Source organism: Petaurus breviceps, unplaced genomic scaffold (genome assembly GCF_028583685.1).
Source record: "Petaurus breviceps papuanus isolate PSGF00001 unplaced genomic scaffold, PetGlider_PUasm1.0 90823, whole genome shotgun sequence".
In the NCBI taxonomy this organism is placed as follows: domain Eukaryota; kingdom Metazoa; phylum Chordata; class Mammalia; order Diprotodontia; family Petauridae; genus Petaurus; species Petaurus breviceps.
The window spans coordinates 3925666-3946499 of record NW_027187352.1 but is presented as its reverse complement, the minus strand read 5'-3'; the positions used below and the strand labels follow the sequence as shown (position 1 = coordinate 3946499).

The 20834-nt window shown below is 40.6% G+C and overlaps 1 protein-coding gene across 1 annotated transcript in view; it reads left to right on the top strand.

Moving 5' to 3' along the window:
• The window catches only part of XRRA1 (X-ray radiation resistance associated 1), a 132248-nt gene that overhangs the window by 87106 nt on the left and 24308 nt on the right, over window positions 1-20834 (top strand). The window contains exons 8-10 of the mRNA XM_069070849.1: window positions 9412-9509; window positions 16929-17062; window positions 19726-19854. Of these exons, the coding sequence (XP_068926950.1) occupies window positions 9412-9509; window positions 16929-17062; window positions 19726-19854 (361 nt within the window). The remainder of the gene's footprint in view (window positions 1-9411; window positions 9510-16928; window positions 17063-19725; window positions 19855-20834) is intronic.

The following is a 20834-nucleotide window of genomic DNA, read 5'->3' as shown; positions in this document are numbered from 1 at the left end:
TATATATATATATACATACACACATATATAAATACATATCCATACACACACACACACACACACATATCCACCAAGTTAGATACCAAGGAAAGAAGATGCAATGAAGGACAAATAGCTGTTGAGACATAAAAAGCTCATAAGAAATAAAACCTAAGAAAATAGCCAGTAGTAAAACCCGTGGCCTCAAAAGTTTATATTCAAAAGCCTAGATTTTAGGGAACAAGAGATGAAGTAAAGACCCTGACAGGAGAAGATAAATTTGACATCATATATTATTGTGATTTGGTAGAATGAAACCTATTCCTGGAATGTGTCTCATAGGTACATACTTTATTTAAGAAGAATTGGATAAGTAAAAGCGCAGATATTGGTGGGGTTAGCAGAATATATTAAGAGGAAATCCAGAACTAGAGTCAGGGGAAGCTTGGTTGAGATCATTTGATTAAAGATCATTGGGGGAAGAAACAAATGTTTTTATCATGGGAATATGCTACAGACTACCTGGACAGAAAGAGGAAATAGATGAGTTCAAGAAAAAGAGCACAAAGTGCACAGAGGTATAATATAGTAGTAGTGGAGATTTTAATAGTCCAGACACCTACTGATATCTCTCTCCCTCCTTCTTTCCCTTCCTCCCTCCCCCCCACCTTTACCCTCCTCTGTCTGTTTCTGTCCGTCTGTCTCTCTCTGCCAAAATGAAAGGAGTTAATAAGTTCTTGACTATTTTAATTATATTTTCATCCTTTAAAAGGTAGAGGAATCAACAATTCTTATCACCAGTAGAAGAGAACTGGTTGCAAGGGTGGAAATGATAGAAATCCTGTGAAGTAACTATTCTCCCTTAGAGTCTGTAATTTCCAAGTACTAAAAGGAAGGATAGGTAGGATACCGTGAATTAAAATTGTACAGTGATAGCCCAGGAAATTGGGATACTCTCAAGAATTAAATTATAAAAACTCAAAGTAAAATAACTAGGATGAGAAAACAATCAATAAGCACTTATTAAACACGTGCTGTTTGCCAGGCACTTTGCTAGTTGTCAGGGATACAAAAGTGGGGCAGTCCCTGCCCTCAAGAAGCTTACTTTCTTCTAGGAGGTTACAGTATATTCAGAGAGAAGTAAATACAAGATATATACAGCATAAATGCACAATTATTTCATAAGGCAGGGTACTGACAATTGTAGGACCTAGGTCCTCTTGAAGGACCTGATACTTGAGTTGAGCCTTGAAGGGAGCCAGAAATTCCAAGAGGCAGAGGGAAGAGAGAAGATTATTTTAGTCTGGGTGAAGATACAGAGGCAAGAATTGGAATATCCTCTATGGGGCACATGGCAAGAGAGGCTAGTTGTTTGAAGAGGCCTATGTGAATACACAGAGAGCTTGCCAACCAACTTAGATGTTTAAAATATAAATACGGAAAATAGAAGAAACAGATGAATATGAAAGCGTCCTTGTCCTGTTAGAACAGTGTCAAGAGTGCTTAAGCTCAGAATGAAGTGGAGGATGGGAAGAGAAGGACGACCAAAAAAAAAAAGATCCTTTTGAATCTGCCTTGGGGAAAAGCTGAAGAGAAGAGAAGGAATGGGGCCGCTCCTTGAGGAGAATGGGACAGTAATAACTCATGAGAGAGAGAGAGAAGAGCTGAACAATTCTGCTCTTGTTTTTGTTGTCTCTACCAAGAAAAATGATCTTTGGGCTGGGAAGATCAATGCTGAAGGAAGGAGGCAACAAGAGAGATTTTAGCTGTTCTAAATAAATCCAAGTCACCTGCACACCATGAACCATATACCCTCGAGTATTGAAAGAATTGTTTGATGGAAGTGATTGCTGAAGGAGGCAGTGATATTTTGAAGGATCTTAAGAGAACAGGAGAAGCACAACATTATTTAAAACAAGACAAGTGTTCTGATGTGGGAAGAAACAAAAAGGACAGATTGGAATCTGCAAACTACAGTCCAGGGAATTTGACTCTGATTTCTGGGGAAATTCTAGAACATATTAAAGAGATGCTTGGTAAACATTTAGAAAAGGAAGCTTTGATCACAAAGAGTGAGCATTGTTTCAGCAAGAGCAAGCCATGCCAGACTAATTTTATTCCTTTTTTGACAGCATTACCAAACTGGTAGATTAGAAGAATGTTGTCAGTTTTGTTTGCCCATTTGTTTACCAAAGCATTAAAGTCTCTCATGCTATTTCTGTGGAAGAGATGGAGAGATAGAGGTTTGGCAATAGTACTATTAGATGGATTTAGAACTGGCTGAATGGTCAGAATCAAAGATTAGTCATCAATGGTTTGATTTCATCTTAAAATAAGATGTCCTGAAAAGTGCCTTGCGGGGGGGGGAATCTCTGGTTGACCCTGTGTTGGCTAACATTTTTTCCCCAAGACTTGGTTACAGGAATAGACAGTCAATTAACTGTGTAAATCACACAAAACTAGGAAAGATAGTTGACACACTAGATAATAGATAGCCTAGAAAATCATGCTAGTTCATAATATAACATTTAATTGGTATACATTTAAAAACTGACATAAGTTCAAGAAACTAGTTTCTCAAGTATAATATCGTACTTAAATGGTATAATTATATAATGATTAGTGGACTGCAAACTCACTGTGAGTTCACAGTATGAGATAGCATAAGCTCTATTAAGAGAGTACAGCTTCTAGGTATAAGAAGGCAGTCCTGCTGGTCAGACCACATTTGGCATATTATATTCATTTCTGGGCACTTCATTTGAGGAAAAACATTCATAAGGTAGAGAGAATCCAGCAGAGGCCGACCAAAATGGCAAAGAATCTCAAGATTATGTTTTATGAAAATCAGTTGGAGGAACCAGGGAGGAAGAGGGGGCCTTCGAAGACAAGATATTGCCTTTGCTGTCACATACAAGAGGGATTAGGCTTTGACTCCAGGAGCAATGAGCGGAGGTTGCAAAGAGGCAGATTTAGGTTTGATGGGAGGAAAAAACTTTCTAATTAAAGCTATGGAAAAGTGGGATGGGCTGCCCCAGGAGGGAGTAGCCTCCCTCTCATGGGAAGTCCTCAAACCAAGGCTAAACATGTTGGAGAAGGAATTCTCATTCAGGTGTGAGTTGTACTGGGTGTTCATTGAAACCTCAAATGGGAAGTGATGTGATTCATGCAATCTGCTGTTCTTCTGCTGTGCCTGGAACCACTGCCCTCACCCCTTCCATGATACCTCTTCTGGGAAGCTGATTTTGATTTTTGACATGAACCACCACCAGAAACCAGCACAGATAGTGCACTATGGCAAAAAGAGCATTGCATTTAGAATGAGAAGACCTGGGTTTAAACTCTGTACCTGTGCTATCTTTGACAAGTCACTTCCCTTCTCTAGACTTAGTTTTCCCATCTGTGAAGTGGGGGTGTTGAATGATAGCTACCCTTCTAATTCCATGACACATGACCACCTGAATAAGAAGAACAAGTCTCAACACTGTGGGCATGGAAGCTATGCTGTGACTCCAGTGGTCTTTCCCTTAAATCAGTCCTAGACCCTCTTGTCTCCATTACCTATAGATTGGTTTAATCTAATATGCCACCAACTCCTCCCATTATCTGGTTCCCCTAAATATTATGGTGGAAGTGTCAAGGGAATGAGCCACCACTAACTAGCTTAAGCTGTTAACAAGGCACTTGAAGCATCCCTGCAGAATGGAGAATGTGGCACTAGCTGACATTTTTCCCCTGGTCCACCCCTATGTCCTGCAGCCCCTCCCTGCCTTCTCAGTATTAAGAGTAACCTAGAGAAAACTGAAACAAAGCAACCAGTATCAGAACTGATGGGCTTTTCAGAGACTTTTTCCTCATCATGTAGTGGCCAGGGAGTTTGATTCAACTCAGTTCAGTTCCACAACCCTTTACCAAGCACGTGCTCTGACCAGGGCTGAGAAGTGTGGTGCAGGAGGTGGAAAGTTTGTGAGAGATGACCTTGGAGTCAGGGAAACCTGGGCTCAAGTCCTGCCTCTGTGCTCTGACCAGGACCAAGGACATGACCATGAACCAGCAAGCCACCTAACCTCTCTTGTGATCCAGAGAGCGCTCCCCCAAGTTCTGAGATGAAGGGTTCTCCATAAGGATGAAGTAACACACGTTGGACTCCAGAATGAGCAAAGCCCTGTATTTAACAATGACAACAATGGCTAATATTTATATAGTGCTTACTATGTGCCAAGCACTCTGTTAAAAGCTTTAACAATTACTATCTGATTTGAACCTCACAGCAGCCCTGGGAGGTGGATGCTATTATTATCCCCATTTTACAGATGAGGAACCTGAAGCAAACAGAAGTTAATTGACTTGTCCAGGGTGACACACCTAGAATAAGGAAGTGTGGTGTAGTGGAAAGAGCCCCGGAATAGGACTGAGGAGTCCCTGTTGCTAACTTGTGTGGGCTGTGGGCATGTCGAGTCCACCTGCAGACCTTGGTTTCCTCATCTATGAGATGGTGGTATTGGACAAGATTTGAGTTCAGAAGAGAAGGATCTACTTACAGGATCGTGATATTATGAGATCTTCCCTTGAGACCACCTGCATGGTCCATGTATTGTTCGCAGCCGTTTTTCCTTACAGCCACCCAGCCTGGGAACCTCCACTTCCTTATCTGTAAAATAAGATGGTTTATATCATTAGAAGGTGAGTTTAGATGATCTCCCGACTGAGGATCCTGTGTAAACATTGCCTGTACTCCTCTCTCACTCACCTCCGTCAGAGTTCCTGTGTATGGTCCTAGGGACGTATCTAGGCTTAGTTCATTGACTTAGTGGAATTAATGGGGAGATCTGAGCCAAAAAAATGTCGACATTGGTGCTGGCTCAGACACCATTTCTGCCCAGTTCCTCAAGTCAGCTTGTACAAGTCCATTCTAGGATTTCACAATATTGAAAGTACTTCAGATAACTACAACTAACAAGAAGGCATTTTGGGAACACCATGTGCCAGTTGTTATTGGACTTGGGGGAAGGTGTGTGTGTGGTATGTGTGTGTATGTGTGTGTGTGTGTGTGTGTATGTGGAGAGATAGAGAGAGAGAAGAGAGAGAGATTAGATATGTATACACACATATACATATGTATAGCTAAATATATATATGTAATATATATATATATTTGTATATATTTGAGTTATGCTCTTATGGCTCATTGGTAAGGAAAAACTAAATTTGATTCCCTGAGGAAAACCTAGCCCTGAATTACTTCAAGACTGTTTGAAAGCATGACACCCTCTCCACATTTGGAGTACTACAAGGCTCTCCTGGGGAGAAGGACTGAAAACAAACATGGTACAATGGAAAGAACACTCTAGGACTCTCTCTCTCTCTCTCTCTCTCTCTCTCTCTCTCGCTCTCTCCCTCTCTCTCTCTCTCTCTCTCTCTCTCTCTCCCTCTCCCTCCCTCCCCCTCCTCTCCCCCTCTCTCCCTCCCTCTCGTCCTGACCTATGTCTTGCCACTGGACTCCAATGACTCTGGAGGAGAAAGTGAGGCTGATGACTTTGCACAGCCCTGCCTCACTTAAATCCAATTCACTGAAGTCATTGCTCCTCTTCAAGAATGAAGGACAAATAATGCCCTCCTCAACTCAGCCCTATGAAATGTTCTGCTTCATATCTCCCTGCCCCTCTGACTGTGCTCTTTGGAATACCTGCCCCATAACTAACAAACTTCAATTCATCTTAAACCTTTTCCCTTCCCACTCCCTCTTCTAGTTCTAGTTGAAACCTGACTTCCTGCTAATGACCCTGCATCCCTGGACACTCTTTCCATTCCTGGTTGTACTTTTTTACCCATAACCCCCTCTCAACTCACTGATTGAGGCAGCAGAGCCAGAATACTCCTCATTCCCCATTTCTAATTCCAGACTCTCTCACTGCCAATATCATTTAATAACCTCTCCTGCTTTGAGGTTCATTCAATTGAAATTTATCACCTAATCATCATCCTGGTAGCTGTTATTTAAGCCACTACCCAGAACAGTCTTTCCTTTCTTGATGAATTCAGTGGCTGGACCACAGTCTTTCTCTCCACCCCAATTCTTTCCATCATAATAAGGGACTTCAACATACATGTAAATACTCTTTGAACACCATAACTTCCCAGTTCCTCGATTTACTCATTTCCCATGACCTGTCCCCTCTACCTTAGCTACAAAAAGAAATGGTCCTACCCTTAATTTTGTCATCACTAACAAGTGTTCTACTTCCATGTTAACTGATGAAATTCCTTTTATCTAATCATAATATTATCATTTTATCTTTTCTTCTACATTATCACCCCTCATCCTGTTTTTTTATCCTCACTGTGATCTCTAGTGCCTTCATCCCTCAGTTCTTTACCGGATACTTCCAACTACATACACTACTCTTTCCCCTTTCCTACTCAACCAGGTCAATTCTACACTGTCCTCTGTACTTGAGTCTTTTGCCCCCTTATTCTATTGCCAGTCATGCCCTGCCAACCCCCAACCTTGAATTATTCCACCATCCACAGCCTTTACTCTTATTCGCATGCTACTAAAAAAAATCCCAAAATAATGCTAACTGGATCAACTACAGATTTATGTTACAAAATCTCAACTGGGCTCTCATCGCAGAAAGGCAGTCCTTTAACATGTCCCTGATTGTTTCTCCATTCCACTCACCACAGTGGCATTTCTAAACCTTCTCTTCATTTCTCAGATCTTATGTAACACCTTCCCCCAACTCTCTTAGCTGAGGACCTCACCTCATTCTTCATTGAAAAAAATTCAGGCCACTCTTCCTTCACCTCATCTTTAATGAAGAGGTGAGCCTTCTCCTTGCCAAGGCAAACAAGTAACCCATTCTATCCCATCTTCATCAACAGGTTGCCACTTCTATCATCCTCATATACTCAGTAATCTTCAATTATCTCCTGATCTACTTGCCTTTTTCCCTGTTGCCTACAAACATGCCTCCTATGTCTTATATAACCATCACTTGATCTGACCAACCCCACTGGTGATCATCTTATATCTTCCTAACTCTTTCATGTCTAAACTCCTTGAGAAATCTGTCTTCACTCACCTCCTTTGCTTCCTCTCCTCTTACTCTCTTCTAAATTCTCTGCAGTCAGGCTTGTGCCTTCATTATTCAACTCAAACTGCTCTCTTAAAGTTACCAATGTTTTCTTCATTGTAAAATCCAATGACCTTTTCTTGATCTTCATTCTTTTTCACCTTTGACATTGTTGATCACCTTCTTCTTCTGGAGGCTCTCTCTTCTTTAGGTCTTCCTGAAACTGCTCTCTCCTGGTTCTTCTCCTAGCTGTCTGTCTGACTACTCTTTCTCGGTCCCCTTTGCTACCTCTTCATCCATGTCACATTCACTAACCATAACTATCCCCCAAGATTATGTCCTGGGCCTCCTTTTATTCCCCTCTCTATGTTGTCTCATTTCATCTTCTCATCAATGCCCATAGATTCAATTATTATCTCAATGTAGTGATTCTCAGGGTTTGTTTTTTCTTTTTTTATCTATCCCTAATCTCTCTGCTGGGCAGCTAGGTATTGTAGGGGATAGAGAACAAGGGACACATAGTGGGGTCATCTCCAGGTTGAGAAACACAACTAGCACCATGCTTGTAAACAACACTTCTAATTTTACAGATGGAAACTAAGACCTAGAGAGAGGTGACTTGACCAAAGTCACACACTGATTCTTTGACAAAACTAGGTCTAAAGACAAGGTGTCCTGACTCCCACTTGAGGGAGTGGTTTGGCCTTTGAGTACTGGGGTCACTTCCATGGTGGGAAGGAGGCATCAGATCCCAATTGAGGATTTTTTACCCAGCAACACTGACTTTTTTAGGCCAGTGTATTTGTAGCATGTGATCAGGAATAAGAGGGACACATTCTAGTTCCTCCTAAATTAGCTTCCTTACCAAGTATAAAGGAAGCCACTTTAGGACAAATCAAAAAGCTTCCTAAAACCTCTATTAATTGAATGCTCTGTTCAGATTCTGGTGATTTGAATATTTCTTTGCTATATTCCCTATTGTTTAAAGTCTTAATGTGTTCAATTCTACTTTCCTGACTTCAAAAAGGTAAACTATAGTGAACACAGTTGAATTTTTGGCAGTTAAAGATTTTGTAAAGTCGTCATTCTGAACATCTACCTGACATACGAGAAAGTACTGGAAAAGGGATTGGAAGATGTGGGTTCCAGCCTCACCTCCGCATCTGATTCCCATTGCCTTGGGCAAATCCCTTTGCCTTGGTTTCCTACTCTGACAGACTAAATGATCTTTAAGGCCCCTTCTAGCCCTAACATTCTATGGCCTGTGTTCTACAGTCCCTCCCAACTCTGACATTATAAAGTCCTGTGAACCATACCCCAAGTCAGGCTAGGGAAGGTGTTTTTGTTTGTTTTGTTGTTTTTACTAAATTCTGGGAACAAACTTGTTTACTTGTCATCTGTCTAAAAGTAGAAATACCAAAAAAAAAAGGGCTAAGAATTATTGCTTACATTTGCGTAGTTCTTTATACTTTATAAAATATTTTATAACATGTAGAATCATAGATTCTAGTATTCTTTGATTTCAAGACCCTGTGATTCTAAAATTCTGTAATCTTGTCAGATTCTATGAATAACCATGAATAATTCCAAGATTTCTTTCTAATTTAAAGATTCTTACTACTTCAATACTTCAGAGGCCTATAATTCCACTGGTCTCAGTAGTCCCTTCAATGACACAGATTGTACAACTTTGGAGATGGCTTGGGGGAATTGGTGGGGCTGAAAAAATTCATCACCTCTGGACAACCTGGCAATAAGTCTCTCTAAAGACTTGTGTCACTGAGCATCTCCTCACAGCCTTTCCAGATTGCTAGGGACTGCCAGAGTTTGCACTCCATTGGTTTGGCCTTTGAGTACTGGGGTAATTTCCGTGGTGGGGAGGAGGCATCGGACAAGGACATTAGTAGAGGATCAGTGACTAAGCTTGTGTTTAAGAATCTAGGATTCTAAACTCTTTATATTTTAATTTGGAGACTTTATGATTCTAAGTTTGATTCTATAACATTAGAAAAGTCTCTGATTCTAAGATTTTAGTATTTTAGCATTCCAAGTTCTCATGATTCTGCCCCATATCACAATGTAAGAATAGTTTGGATTATAAACTAGAATTTAAGTCCTTGGGGTCATCAGGGACCATCTTTTTATTCCCAGTGCTAAGCAGCTCTGCATATGGTAAGTCCTTAATAAATCCTTAATGAATTTGAATGTTCATTATAAGTTAATGGCAATAGTGCAAAAAAATCTGCATTTGTTATTGTAGTATTTGGCTTTTGGCTTTCCTTCAATGTGTGTGTGTGTGTGTTTGTTTCTATGAGATGAAAGATACAGATATTATATTTCTCATTTCCCCATTTAGAGGTATTCCACACATTTCCTGCTTTAAAGGAACTGGAACTTTGTTTCAATGGAATTAAAAATGTCAGCATCAAGACAGGAGAATTTCGATTATTGGAAGTAAGTCTGAAGACAAAGTGTGCTTAGAGAGGATGCCTGCTTGTCATCTCTCTGATTGTGGGTATAGAGCTCCCTCCTCCCAGGAGGTGTTAAAACTATGCTTCCTGGTATCTTTTCATTAATTCAGTTCCTTTCAGAGTTGAATTTGAAATAAAATTGAGCTCGAATCATGCTGTGGGCACTGCCACACCTACCTACCACTGTTGGAGCCCGGAGACCTGACTTGTCTTCTTGCTGGCTGTGTTCCTCTGGGGCTCAGTTTTCTCCTTTGAAAAAATGGACATAATAAAAGTCAAACTCTATCTCAAAAGTTTAAGTGTGAGGATTTATGAAAGAATGTATGTGAAGTATGTAACCACAAAATACTAGATGAATAATGAACTTTAGTAATGATGACAAAAATAATGAATACATCTTCCAGATAATGAAAGCATATATAGTTTATGTATGTATTTATACACAAAAACTTTGATTCTTTTCATCGTTTTCAATGTGAGCCCTTCTAAAATATATTCCATATGTAACACATGACCTAGCACCCCTTGCTCTGGGATTATATGTACTTGGTTCATACTTGGAGACATACCCTCACTCTCCATCACACACATCCCAGTCACTCTCTCTTTGACTCACTTTACCTTTACCCAGAATTTACTCTAGGAAATTTCCTAATAGAGGTCAACTAGTGACTCTTATCTATTTCTACATGAATATGGGCAAAAAAAAAATCCCCAGCTGCCATATGAGAGCTCAAAGAATAATGCCTATATTAGGTGTAGATCAGCCTTTATTTCACACTGTAGAAAGTGCTTATAGGTCTCACAGAGGCTCCTAACTAATCAACACCATTCTCCTCCCTCTCCAGTCAGACCCTGCAGATAGCACTTAAGGTGGCTAAATAGGCATCCCCCTTTCCATCATACCAAAAAATCACAGTAATAGCAGAAGGCAGAGTCCATGCCTTCCTTATGCTCAGCCCTACCATAGCATATAGCAGACTCCCCTGATGCTTTCTTAGTCTGAGGAACCATGTGCAAAATAGTCTTTTCAAGAGATTGGCACTACTTCAGCAATTTGTCTTCTCTCTACAAAAGTAAACATCTGTCTCCAAGATGTCAGTCTTAAGTCTCTAGAGGCAACCCCAAAACTGAGTCTCTCTTCCTCTCTCTGAGAAGCTGGAGTTCAAGAACTTTGCCCTTTTAATCACTCTTCCTCATGGCCTCTATCTCAGGCTAAGAAGTCACACCACTTATTCCCAGGGCTGGGACGGGAAACTTGGGGACTCTCTTCTTGGGTCAATGTAGGTGAGAGTTCACGAAACTTTAAGGTACCTCTGCCCCAAGGCAAGCTATTAGTGACTTGAGGTTGAGGCTTCATCATCACCAACACCCCCTGTTCTACTTTTAACTCTTGTGTTCTTAGACTGCCCTTGGAAAAACTGAAATGGTCACAAGGGCCCAGTCTACAATGGAGACTCCTTTTTATAGCCCAGCACAAAGGGGTGGCTTCTCACACAGCAGCCCCTCCCAACCAAATCACCTCCACATGGAATTAACAATAGTCATATAGGCAAGTTCTCATCCTTCCTAGAGAGGTTCAATCGAAATCCCAAAGACTTACTTCCACATGAGCTCACTGAGTTGATTAGGGAGCTCACCTAATCAGCCCTCCAATTACTTTCTTAAACAGAGGATGCAAAGGATAAATTAACTTTTGTTGGTGATTGTAAGCATCTGTGACTTATTTAGAATGATGCCTTTCAGCAGTATGAGTGATCTAGGCCTCCTCACATTTCCCCCTGATTTTATATGGCTATCTCCTTGCCTCCATCACATTCTTCCTCATACAGTGCTCTTTGCATACATGTCTTTCCCATTAATAAATTGTAAGTTCCTTGAGGGCAGGTATTGAATCCTTTTAAATTTTTGTGTCCCCAGATTAGCACAATAGCAGGTATTTAATAAATATTTGTTGGGTTAAATTGAAGAAATTCATGGGGAAGATTGAGATGGGGAGGGGGAAGAACTGATAGAAAATTCCTACCAGCATTCAATCTTGGTAGCTACTGATCACACTCAACTCTGGCATAAATTCTCAAAAGACTCAAGAATTTGGAGAGTTAAAATGACAACTTCTGTTTCTATAGTGTTTTTCTATTATTTATAAAATATTTTCATCAGAAGGGCCTTGTGACAAGCATTATGATTATCTCCATTTTCCAGATGAGCTAACTGAGACTCAGAGTGGTCAAAGGACATAACCAAGGTCACATAAGCAGCAAGTGATAAGACATTAAGCAACTGATTATTGTTGGTTATTGTTGGGAAACCTGTTGGGAATGAGGCTCAGTAGCCTCATTCAAACATTTTCTATGCATAAGATCAAGCCTGAAATCCCACTTAATTCAAGAGGAGAAGGTCAAAATTCCCAAGGCAAACTGACAAGAAGTATCCTTCTCTTAGCCAACTGTTAACTTGTTTTGACCTCCTAATGACTTATAAGGGCTTTCCAAGGACAGAGGGCAGGCCAGTCCTGAGCTGGAAGATGCTCTGAAAACACAGACTCATGGTGATTAGCTCAAGAAGAATCCTGGGCTGGGATCCATGATATCTGGGGGCTAGCTGCCTCCTGGCCACTTAATGGTCACTGTATCACCTTGGAGAAGTCTACTCCTTCCTAAATCCTTGGATTGTCTGAGTTGGAAGGGACCTTGGTGATAATCTAGTCTTATCTCTTCCTTTTATAGAGTAGGAAACTGAGGCCCAGGGAAGGGAAGGCTCTCACCCACGGTCTTACAGTGGCAGGGCCAGAATTCAAACCCCACAGCTCCCACTTCTGAATACGATGGTCTTTGCATTGTGTCTGCTGCTTTTCCCAAGACCTGTTTGGCTTTTGCTTCCTGTTCCTCTTGTAAAATGGGGCAGGGGAGGGTGAATTGGATGGGATAGTCTATAGGGTACCATCACATTCTTAGAGTCTGTGTTTCTAGGAGTGAACATGGAAGGAGTCTGGAATGCACTTTATAATATTAACATTTTAATGAAGAAGATGGTATGGTGGGCTGGACAAGTTGGGAATTTTTCTTCCTCGAATGACAGAGAAGGTTCTGGTGGTAAGATGCCAATGGTGGGATTTCTAGTGATACAGCTCATTAAAATGCCTTTCTCTATGATCTGGCCCTCTTGAGTGCAACTGGGGAACAGATCCAACTGGATTGTTGGCTTCTAGGAAGAGAATTAACTCCAGGGGAAAAACATGCTGGAGCCCAGCATGTCTAAGGCTTAAGCTCTATTAAAATAGCCTCCTCATCCCTGTTACCTTCCCACTCCAACTCTACCTTCTCTTTTGCTCCCGCTGTATCTGCTACCCTCATCCCAAAGCACCCCTTGTTCCCCAGCTAAAAGTGATCCGTCCTTTGAATCTCATACTCCACCCTTTTTGACCTCTCCTAAGCACTAATTATTTTTTAGTTCATACTATACTTGTCTATGAATCAGTATGAAGCCACCCCTCTAAGCCTGGATGTTACAACATCCCATGTCATAGAGCTCCCTTAAGGCAATCCATGTTCCAGCCATATTGTAAGACTATGAAGCCATGAACTTGCCCTACGTTTTCCCACTTCTGTATCTTTGCTCACAAAATCCCTGTGGCCTGGGATGTCCTCTTTACCACCCACCCCTAAGCTAACCACTATCACTGTACCAACTATCCTGTCTCTGGCTCTAGAAATAGTACCTATTCTTCAAGGCCCAGCTCAGGAGCCCTGGCTCTGTCTGGAAGTTGCTTGTGATGTCTGCAATCAGAAAGTTCTTTATTCTTCCTGTTCTTTAATTATTTGTATATGTATTTCATCTTCCTTACTAGGTTGTAAGCTTTATTATAACAGGAACTATCTTATTCTTTATATTTCTTCTAGGGATGAGTAAGGCGTTGTCCATAGTTGATTCTCAATATATATTTGTTGAATTGAATTGATAGTCCTGGGGTACATTTGAGACTTAGGGGCCTGAATTTTAGACCTGCTGTTGTATTCCATCCATTCCCCTTCCCTTTAGCTGAATTGTGTTTCTGCCTTGCTTCAAATACCTTAAGATCCAGAATAGGTAAGTCACTTTCTGAGCCTTAGTTTCCTCATCTATAAAATGAGAGAGTCGGTCTCAATGCCTCCAAGGTCCCTTCTAGACTTAAATCTATGACCCTACATCCCAATTACTCCATCCTCCTCATGAGTTGCCATGGCCACAAAAATGCATCCCATGTTGGCCAGTTGCCTGGTGATTAACATCCCCATCCTACATTGGGCTGGCCATGGGATGGCAGATGCTCAGTCCATTGCAGAACCTGTATACCAAAGACCTTCCAGTTTGTAGACCCAGCCAGAGCTGACATTCCACATGCATAGTTTTTACAAGGCCAGGGTTCCCTCCAAATTGCAACAAGTGAAACAAAAGAGGAAGACTTGAATGGAAATGTTTTAACCAACGTAGAAAGATAATTGCTCTTTTCCTAAACTCTTTCTAGAGAGCCAGAATTCTCACTATTTCACAGCCCATGTGTCTAAGGCATTTTCCTTAATGCTTATTTAATTTAGCAGTTTAACATCTGACCAAGGGATTACTGATTTAATTCATTCTATAAACACTTAGTAAATGCCAACTATTTTTAGAATCCTATGTTCCATCTTAGGGGGAGATACAGAATTTAGAAAAGACCTAGTCTAGACCCAGTCTGTTGTGGAACTTACAGTCCAGAAGGGAAATAAGACACAAATACATTTTGATCATCATCACTATAAGAATATTTCCCATTTGGGGGGCAGCTAGGGGTGGCGCAGTGAATAGAGCACTGGCCCTGGAGTCAGGAGGACCTGAGTTCAAATCCAGCCTCAGACACTTAATACAAAAACTAGCCCTATGACCTTAGGCAAGTCACTTAACCCCAATTTCCCTCTTTAAAAAAAAAAACACAAAAACAAGAATATTTCCATTTTTATAGCACCACAAACTTTACAAATTGATTTCTTCCTAATGATCCTGTGAGGCAAGTAGTGCAAAGAATATTTTTTCTATTTCACAGATGAGGACACTGGGACCCAGAGAGATGAAATAACCTATCCTGAGATCACGTATCTAATAGATATTAGAATTCTGCTCAAGTACCCTACTCCATGTTCAGGGTCCTATCCACCATATCCCACTCTCTCACATAATATTAGATGACATTTACATTAGAAAGATAGAAGCAAACTTCTGAAAAGCATTGGGGGAAGTCCATTACTGGCATGAAGGATGAGAGAAGGTGGCTCTTAAGTTTGCTAGGAATTTAGTAAGCAAAGAGGAATGGGAAGATGTTCCTGTCAAAGGCATCATTCGTTTTCAAAAGCTTAGCCAATGCTTTACAGTGGTCTTGCTAGCCAAAGTACTGTGTAGACTCAACAAACTGAGTGTGGACTCTGAAATCAGATGCAATACCTGGCCTCAGAGATCTTTCAGTCTAGTCAGAAGAAAAGAGGACACACATAATTCCACATAAATCATCATGTAAGTTGTACAATGGAGAGGTTCTAACAAAGTACTGTGAATGAATGAGAGTACATGCATGCATGAATGAATGAATGAAAAAACATTTTATTAGATACTATATTCCAAGCACTGCTGAGCCTTGGGGATTAGTCATTCATCAAGTATTTATTAAATGTCTATTATATGCCAGGTACAGTACTAGGAAGTGGTGATACAAATATAATGAGCCTACTCACAAGCTTGCATTCTAATTGAAAAGATGAGGACATGCACAAATATGCCACAATAAACTTAAGGAGAATATCTACAAATAAATGCCAAGTAGTTGAATACAAGATAGTTTGGGAGGGAGGACAAAAGCATCTGGGGGGGGATCAGAAAAGGCTTCATGCACAAGTTGGTATTTGAGCTACACTTTGAAGGTAGAGAGGGACTCATTGAGATGGAGTGGAGGGGGGAGTACATTCCAGGATGGGGGATGACCAGGGCAAAGGCAGAAAGAAAGTCAATGGAATGTTGTGTGTCAAGGACAGAAGACCAGTTTGACTGAAATACAGAGTGTGGGGGAGGAAGAAGAATGTCATAATGATACTGGAAATACAGGCTGGGGTAAGGTTGTTTATGGCTTTAAAAACTAACCATAGGAGTTCATATTTCATCCTGCAGACTAAAGGAAAGCCCCTGGAGCTTATTTAATATGGATGTGACAGAATCCAATTTGCATTTAAGGAAATTCACTTTGTGGAGGATAGACTGAAGTGGGGAGAGACTTGAGGCAGGAAAACCAATTGGAAAACTGTTGCAACAATGTAGGAAAGAGCTGATGGCATGGTAGACATGTGAGTAAAGAGAAGGCCTTGAATGTGAGAGATGTGGAGCTAGAAAGCAAGATTTGGCAATAATAAATGTATGGGATGAGGGAGAATGAGGAATTAATAACACCAAGGTTACAAACCTGGGTGAGCCTGGGAAAATGGTGGTTCCTTCAACAGAAACATGGAAGTTTGGAGAGGGTTGAGGTTTGGGGAAAAGATAATGAAGTTAAATTTTGTACATGTTGAGTTTGAGATATTTTAAGGATATCCAAGAGGCAATTTGTGGTATAGGGTGGAAGCTCAACTATTAAAGTCTTAAAAACTGAGGTTGGCCATATAGATCTAAGAGTCATTAATAGGGAAATTATCATTAAACCCATGGAGCTGAAAAGGTCACCAAGAGAAAAGTGTAGAGAGTGGAGTAAGGGGTCTTAAGACAGAGCCTTGGCATGCACTCACAGTTTGGGGACATGATCTGAATAATGAATCAATGAAGGAGGTTGAAAAGGCTACATACAATAGAGCAAGTATAGGGGAGTGGTGGCCAGGGAGTGAAATTTTGGTTGGAAAAATTACAGATGACAAGTGGAGCCAGAGGGGAGCAGATTGACATGCCCTTTCCGGGAGTTACAACAGAGTTTATCTGATTATGGCTTCAAAACTGGAAGGGGTAGGAAGAGTGACTGAGGGTATACATGATGGCATGACAGCTGGTGAGAAGTCTCAGAAATGAAGGAAATCACATTGGAAACACAATGTAGTGGCCAACTGAGACAGCCACCAGTTAGGACAGCGGCTCCCCAGGGTGGAATTACTGGGCTTGAAAGGGTTATTATCCCTGCTGGGCTTAGCTTCTGTAAGATTCAAGATTCAGGGAAGAGGAGACCTCTTCTAGCTGGGGGCTTGGGGCAGATTTCCTGGAGAAGTAGCTCCTGAGTGAGGCCTTGAAGGATGGGAAAAAAGGGAAGACATACAAATTGTAAGCTATAGCAGGATTTCTTCCCATGAGTAAGTTTCATTACAGTACACCATATACTATAACATATGGATGCTTTTTTTTCTATCTTTTTGGAACTTAGCACCTGGACCTTTCATTCAATAACTTGTCTCAAGAGGCCATCCGTGAACTGGGAGTTCTGCCTCGCCTTAAGATACTGCTTCTAACAGGCAATGGGCTCACTTCTCTTCCTCCCAACATGGCTGTCACAGAGCCGTAAGTGTCTATTTCAGACCTAGCTTCAATAGGAGCCCTCTTAGAACCCAAAGATCTCCTTTTCATTTGCTTTTCAAACTGACCCTCATAGACTTGAAAAAGTCTCCTTCCAATTGTGACACCTGACCTAGCCTCATCACGCTCCCATAGCCCCATCGTGTAGAGCTATAAGCATCTCTTTTCAATATGCCTCTAATTTCCAAAATGTATAAGAAATTGATTCTAAATGATAAGAACGAGAGCCATTCACCAATTGATTAATGATCAAGAGTAAGAGTTTGTCCTCAAAGGAAGAGATCCAAGTTATTCACAGCCATATAAAACTGCTTCAAATCATCAATAATTAGAGAAATGAATATTAAAGCTACACTGAGGTTCCACCTATAGTCATCAGATTGATAAAGGTGATAAAAAAGAAAAATGACAAATGTTGGAAACCCTATGGAAAAGACAGGCATGTTAAGAGCTGTGAATGGGTCCAACTGTTCTGGAGAACAATTTGAAACTATGCCTAGAAAGTCAGCTACATATACTCTTTGATTCAGTGATACCACTATTAGGTCTGTTATACCCCTAAGAGGTTAAGAGAGAGAGACAGAGACAGACAGACAGACAGACAGAGAGAAGAGAGAGAGAGAACCCATATGTACATAAATATCTATAAGTAGTTCTTTTGGAAGAGATTTAAGAGCCAGAAAATTAGGGAGTGCCCATTGATTAGGGAATGGCTGAACAAATTATGGTACCCGAATGGCAGTGTATTATAATTATGGTACATGGAATATTACTGGGTTGAAAGAAGTAATTAAAAGAATGATTTGAGAGAAACTGAGGAAGATTTGTATAAACCAGTACAGAATAAAATGAACAGAAGAACCATTTATACTGTAATAACTACATCGTAAAGACAACTTTGAAAGTCTTAAAAACTCTGATCAAATGCAATGATCTGCCATGATTCCAGAGGATGGATAAGAAAATGTGCCACCCACTTCCTGGCAGAGACCTATTGGCCTCAAGTTACAGACTGAGATAGACATTTTTTGAATATATTTGACTTGCCTGTGTATATTTGTTCCAAGGGTTTTGTTTTTCTTTTCTTTTTTTTTCCTTTTCCAATGGGGTGAGTAGGAAGGAGAGTAAATGCATGCTTGTTAATTGAAAAATCAAATAAAAATGTTAAAAATAGGCATGAGAGCCTTCCTGTAAATATGGAAGCTATGCTGTCTCTGGAGGAAGTGGCTTTATGTGCTCCAAGTAATGAAGTGGATTCGAAGGTGCATCTAGATAATGTCATCCAGTAACGGGCAGAGAAACAACAGTGGTGGCTAGTGACCTCCTGCTGAAGGGGCCTGAGCTAGCTATCTGAGAACCTGACCTATTCAACAAGAGAGATTTTCTATCTTCTGGGGCATGTATCTGGAACACAACAAAAAGCCTCCCAAGACTTACCAAATCTGATCACCACCACCTGCTTCTATGGTTTAAGTGGAGACCAAAGAAGCTAAGAATCGTTGATAAGAATTATTCGGTCTTCAGCAAGAAATGGAAGACCTTAGGGGTACAACCATGCTTTCATCATTACATCCACAAGAGAAAGCCATATTTGGCATGTGAACAGCTGGTTGGAAAGATAGTGTCTGTAAATGAGAAATTACTTTCTGGACATTGACAAGCTCTTGGCCAGGTATGGTATTCACCTAACAAAATCTAGGAAAATTATAAGAGGAAAAGGAAAAAAACTGCCCACATAAGCTAATAAACCCTGCTGCAAGTACCAAGAGGAAAGATAATAATGGAGAAAAGGGCCATTAATTCATAGGAAATAATATCTAAGAAGAAAAGCAGCAACAAAATCCATGACTACTGACATCTATATACAAAAACACAAAGCATGAATAATGTATATGGTTAGCTAGGGAATCTAACATAAGGAGGTAAATTTGGCTTCACAGGGATAACTGAGTCTTGGTTGGATGGAATTCAAGACTGGGATTTGACTTTGGTAGAGTTAGATAAGATTATGATGGTGATGATAATGGACAGCAGAACAACTCATCACTTATCTTGCATCTGTATTGTCTTCTAATTAGAGTCATCTTTGAACAGGGACAACTATAACAAAAATTGTTAGCAGGATAGAGAAACCCAATACCCACCAGGCCTGAGAATGAATTGAACTGTGTAGCATCACATATACTTGGATAGACCTGGGATCTCAACTCATCCACATCCCACCCATAATGTATTTCTTCTATATTATTCTTGTCTGTGTTTTTTTCATGATTACTCCTCAGAAGAGTCATCTACAACACTGGAGGCCTTCCTTTTTTCTTTTTTTTTTTTTTTTACTGTCTTACGGATGACAATGTAACCAAGTTATCACAGAACTGGTGCCAAATTTCCAAATTTATTCATAAAATTATGGGAATGAGAGCTGAGAGGTCCTTACAGATTATTCAGTCCAACCCCATTATTTTACAGGTAATGAAACTGAGAACAGATTTGTCCAAGGTTACACAGTAAATGTCAAGACAAAGATCCAAACCCAGATCCTTTGACTCCTCAACATGGTTGGTCCAAAGGAACATGAGCCCTCCTCAAAGAGGAATCATTCATTTATTACTTGGAGCAGTGATCCTTCCCAACCTTTGCCTTCACAGGAACCTTTCCGTCATTCGCCTGACCAACAAGCGTTATGTGCTAAGGTTCCAAGCTTTAGAGACACTTATCTTGGATGACAACAAACTCTCTCACCCCAGCTGTTTCGCCAGCCTGGCTGGACTCAGAAGGTAATGCTGAGCGTTAACAGTTTCCCTGGCTGTTCTCTTACCTGGCTGACCCAACCAGCCCAGGCCCCTTGACACTAAGGAAAGGTCTCAGCCAGTTTGTGGCTCTGAGATCACTCTGCTGAGATTTTGTCACAGGATCTTAGAATTTAGAACTGAAAGAAATCTTAGCAGTCATCTGTTCCAAAAATGTTCATTGTATAGAAGCAGAGACCCTGAAAAAACAGAGTGCCTTGTCCAAACTCACACAACTGAGCCATATAAAAACAGCATTTTAGAGTTAGGAAGTAATATAGAAAGATAATGTAGCCTAACAACCTCATTTTATATGTGGGGAAACTGAGGCTCAGATAAACTATCTTTTTTAATAGAAGTAAGGAGCAGGGCCAAGATTTGAACCTCAGTCTTCTGATTCCAAGTTCAGCCCTTTACCAGTACACACAACACTACTTATGAGCCAACAGGGTGTAAGAACAGCCAAAAAAAGTTAATGAAGTCTCAGGTATCAAGATTTGAAGTCTCAAGTCCAGAAAAAAAAGGCAAGTAATGGCATTAGTGCTATGACTAAAGAAACTGAGACCCACAGACATAAAAAGTTTTGTTGGTTACAAAGTAACAGTGAGTAGCAGACCTGGGATTTGAACATGAGCAGGGTTCTCTGATCCCAAGTCCGGTGCTCCTTGTGTTATGCACTCCTCCTTCTTAAAAGAAGAAAGAGCTGATATTCTATAATAATGACTCATATTTGTAGAGTTCTTTAAGTCCTCTCTTCTCAACAGCCCCGCATTGTGTGAAGCAGGCACTGTAGTCTTATCCCCATCTTACAAATGAGGAAACTGCAGATCAGGACAGTCAAGTGGGCTGCTCAAGGTACCGAGGGTCAGTAATGTGAGAGCCACAATTTGAGCCCAGGTATTCTGGCTCAACAACTCTTTCCAATGTACCACATTATCTCTGTTGTTCTTATATTGGACCTTTTTTTC